At 50.9% G+C, this 4,497-nt stretch overlaps 1 protein-coding gene across 1 annotated transcript; it reads left to right on the forward strand.

Moving 5' to 3' along the window:
* The first annotated feature begins 512 nt into the window (after positions 1–512).
* Positions 513–1,244, forward strand: LOC121749108. Its single transcript, XM_042143711.1, has one exon. It carries the CDS (start codon positions 513–515, stop codon positions 1,242–1,244), a length of 732 nt encoding a protein of 243 aa, XP_041999645.1.
* Positions 1,245–4,497: the final 3,253 nt, after the last annotated feature.

Consider the following 4,497-nt stretch of genomic DNA (forward strand, 5'->3'; position numbering starts at 1 on the left):
CGTGACGACGCCCACTCGCGGGCCGGCGAGTGGGCGTCACGCACGACGCCGGGTTGCTCCACGTCGCCTCGGCGCTTGGCGAGACCGCCCGTCTCGTGGCTCGCCGGGACGAGACGCGGGACGAGACGGGATGAGATGGAGGCTGCAACGCATCGCGCCGGCGTTCCGTCTCGCCGGGATGAGACGCGAGACGCGTAGTGGATGGTCTAAGGGACGGAGGGTTGCAGCTTACGTCCCTTAATTAAGGGATGGAGGAATAAAGTATAGTGGAACCGACGGTGGGGGCGGAGGGACAGCATTGTGGATGGAATAATTCACTTATTCTCATTACATCACATCACATCACATCACATCACTCGTGCGAGGCAAGTAAACCATAAATGACTCATCCCATATATAAATGCAGCCTCCTTCAACCTCTTTCCGGTACCCCTACTTCTCTCTAAAACCCTCAACAGTTCTCTCTCCTAAAAATAGATTGCATAGTGATAATTGAGATTTACAACAGCAATATGGATAACGCTCAACACGATGTTTGCATATGTCCTAGCTTCAACAGCTATTCATCAGATCGACTACCGGAGATCGCAATCAGAGTCACCGGCGACAGGCCGCGCGCTGACGACGATTTTGAATTCGCTTTGCTCCGCGAAGATAAGGAGGTTTCCGCCGTCGAATTTCTCTACGACGGCCCGGTTTTCCCCGTATTTAACCACGATATGATAGAATGCGGCGGAATCGAGCAGTCGGAGTCGAGCAATCTGATTCCGTTGAGCAAACTCTTCGCCGAAGAGGACAACGAGGAGCGCGATTCTCAGCCGTCGTGTTCCTCGTCGGAGGCCGACGAGCTGGAGAACGTTCCGGCAGGCACGTACTGCGTGTGGAGGCCTAGAGCGGCGCCTCTGCCGAGCCAGTGCGAGAAGAGCAAATCGACTGGATCGGCTTCGAGGCGGTGGAAGATCCGAGATCTGTTGCGGCGGAGCAAAAGCGACGGGAAGGAGAGTTTTGTGTTCCTGGCGCCGAAGCAGCGCGAAGAGAATCCGGTGAAAGTGATGCTCCGATCTCCGGAGAAAGGGCGAGGCAAAGGATCTAATTCCGCGGCGTCAGCGCATGAGGCGTTTTACTTGCGGAACAGGGCGATGAAGGAAGAGGATAGGAAAAAATCGTATCTGCCGTACCGGAGAGACCTCGTCGGGTTTTTCGCTAACGTGAGCGGTGTGCGCACGAGTTTCTCGCGCGTCTAGGGCAGTGCATCGAAGGATTGTACGTTGCACGCCAATTGAATTGGAGTTTTACTCTGCTGCGCTTCAACAGATTTTTGCCTATTTTATTTATTACTGATCTACCAACTTTAAACATCTAAATAAATATTTGTGGTGATGTTTATATTTTATGAATTTTATCAAGAAAAGCTTCACTTATTGTAAAATATATTTAGCATATTATGAGCCTTTCTTTCTTTCTCCTTTCTACATTAAGGTAGAATCCGGGAAACAATAAACTAACAGTTTCGATTATCTTAGTTGTAAAAAAATAACCGAAAGATAAGGATTTTGGAATCATGTGCAATAAAGAAAGAAGTGAGACAACTATTAAGGCTAGTTTCTTTTCTTTGCCATTTCCCAAAAGGGACGGTGTAAATGATGATTCCGCGAATTATTGATGATGATAAATGCTCGTAAAAATAAATCACGACACAGAGAATTTAACGTGGTTCGATTTACTGAGGTAAATCTACGTCCACGGGGAGAAATGGGGGCAGGTTTGTATTGCTTGATCTGCCAAATACAGCTTACAACACAGACTTGCTATATGATTGTTTCTCTAGAGAGATTCTAACCTCTTCTATCAGATCTAAGTTCTATTTATATAATGAACTCAGATCATGGCTTGCGTCACCACCCTAAGTCGTGGATGTCGTGTAGGTTATGGCCTAAGATCGTGGGTGAAGCGTAGGTCATGGCCTACGATCGTGGCCTGAACTGACATCACGTGGTAGTGGGTGTGTTGGACATCCGGTATGGGTCCACTAACTCCTTGTTCGGTCGAATACCGAGACCGAACTGCTTTGGTTGCCGATCTGAGAGTAGAGCTTGATGCCGACCTGAGAGCAGAGCTTGATTGGTTGGCTTTTACCGAGCTGTAGGCTGAGGCCGAACTCTTTGGTAATGCCGAACTGAACTCTTGGGCTTTGGGCTGGCCGAGCTGTCACTGCTATTGGGCTTTGGGCTGGCCGAGCTGTCACTGCTATTGGGCTTGTTTAGTACGTACCCCATCACTACCCCCCCCGAAAAGCGAAGTGATTCACTTCGGCGAAGCGAGTCACTTCGGCATTCTGGAAAAGGGTACGGGGGAGGCTGAAGTCAGGGGACGTGCCCTGCGCGTGACTGCATTAAATGCGGCATTAAATGCGACAGTAAAATCCGGCCGTTGAATCCTGAAAAGGTGGGATATGAAACGGTGCGATGATTTGAAATCTTTTCCAAATCTGATAAATACCGTCTTTCTTCATCATTTGAACACCTTTGCTATTGGCTTCTTCTGCACTCTCTATCTTCTGCGTGAAAAATTTCCTTCCGCTTTCAAAAATTTCTTCAGACTACCTTCACCTTCAAAAAGTAAGAAAAATGTCTTCTTCTTCTTCTTCGGAGTCGGGTAGCGTTAGGAAAGGGGGTAAGGGGTCTTCTAGCCGGAAAGAATCCGGGGAGAAGACCGTAGAGTATTTTCACAGTATCTTGAGTAAGGATACTGTGATATCCCTTTACGAAAAATACTCTTTTCCTGGGGGGAAGGCGGTGGTACCTGACGGTGATCACAGGGCTGACTCCCCGCCGGAGGGTTACGTCACCGTGTACGAGGCCTGCTTAGAATGCGGGCTTCGTTTCCCCCTCCCTTCTGCCTTTATAGATTTACTAGATTTTTTTCAGCTTCCTTTAGGCCAGGTGACTCCGAACTCTTGGAGGCACTTGTCGGCCTTCGCTGCCGAACTCCGTAGGTTAGGAAGGGATTTGTCTTTGAAGGCGATCCTTAAATTCTTTCAATTTAAGAGGAAGGGGTCTTGGTTTTACTTGATCCCTTTACAGCCCTTTAGGGCCTTTTGTAAAACGAAGTGGCCGAAGTGGCAAAATCGCTTCTTCTACTATGATAGGACCGCGGCTCCTAGTTTTCCCTGGAGAGGGCCGGAGTCCGTTATCCGTCACCCTCGGCCTGAACCGTTGGACGAGCTCGATGGCGAGCTCAACAAGATTCCCATAGTTAGGAAACAATACACGGAGTCTGAGCTCGTCAAGGGCGACGTCGTGTTCGACATCTCGTCTTCGGACGAAGAGGCCGAGGGTGAGGATTTCTCTTTATCTTTATGCTCTACTGCTTTAACGAAGAAAATCTGACTTTGCTTTCTTGCTTTTTGGCAGTGTTCATGTTGAATAAGGCTATCAGAAAGTCCTCCGAGCTTGTGGAGCCGGAGAGAGAGAAGGGTACCAGCTCGGCGCCTGATGCCGAGAAGAATCCGAAGAGGCAAAAGACCTCTTCGGGTCCAAAGAAGCCGGAGTCGACTTCGGCAAGCAAGAAGGGGAAGACCCAGAAGCCCCCAAGGGCGCCAGAGAAAGACGTGGTCTTGGCGCCTCCTTCGGAGCATATCTGTGAGCCATTTTTATGGCCCACGGACTTCGCCGAGGTGAATTGTCTTCTTGATTCCTTGGCTTGGCTTCTGTCTTGTATTTTTGGTGCCCTCTGTTAACTTTTTTCCTTATCCATTTTCAGAGGAATGATATGCTCTCCAAGCTCGTCGCCGTCGAACTCTCCAAAGCGTCCAACGACTATGCCGAGATGCAGAGGAAATTGGCGGCTGCTTGTCACCGGGCCGAGCAGGCTGAGGCAAACTTTGAGAAAGCCAGGGCTGCTAGGATTTCGGCCCAGGATGAAGCTCAGTTTGCCAAAAACCAGCTCGTCATCCAGCGAGAGCAGACGAAACGGAGGGATGCTGCCGCCGTGGTTGCCCAAGGAGAGGGTCTCCGTGCCTACACGGAGAGACTCTTTTTGAGCAGCCAGTTCTCGGCCTTTGTCGGTAGTCTGGTAAGGCTAATTGCCGATAAGGGCGAGCAGGGGCCCGACGTCGTGCTGCCTCTGTACAGCCGAGAGATAGCTGCTCGGCTTCAGAATCTGCCGCTCCTTGAGGAGCTCGCTTCATCCTCGGTCCTGCTTTCTGCAGACCGAGTCCGGAGTTGTCGAGCTGATCGGGACGAGAACCTGGAGGCTATCTTTGCCTCCGTGGGACCCGTTTCACCCGCTTCGACTTACAACGGAGAGGGTGAGGCCGAGCCACTGGAGCCGGAGGTCGAAGTCGAGCGGGCCGGGCATCCGGAGGAGGAAGCCGATCAGGAGGCGGAGGCGAGGCCGGCAGGAGGCGAGGCCGAGGCTGAGGTAGCCCAAGAGAAAGAAGCTGTACCAGACCGAGGAGCCGGAGACGAAGCTGGCGGAGTATGATTTCGTCTCCCT

The sequence above is a fragment of the Salvia splendens genome, chromosome 9, assembly GCF_004379255.2.
Source record: "Salvia splendens isolate huo1 chromosome 9, SspV2, whole genome shotgun sequence".
NCBI classification, from domain to species: domain Eukaryota; kingdom Viridiplantae; phylum Streptophyta; class Magnoliopsida; order Lamiales; family Lamiaceae; genus Salvia; species Salvia splendens.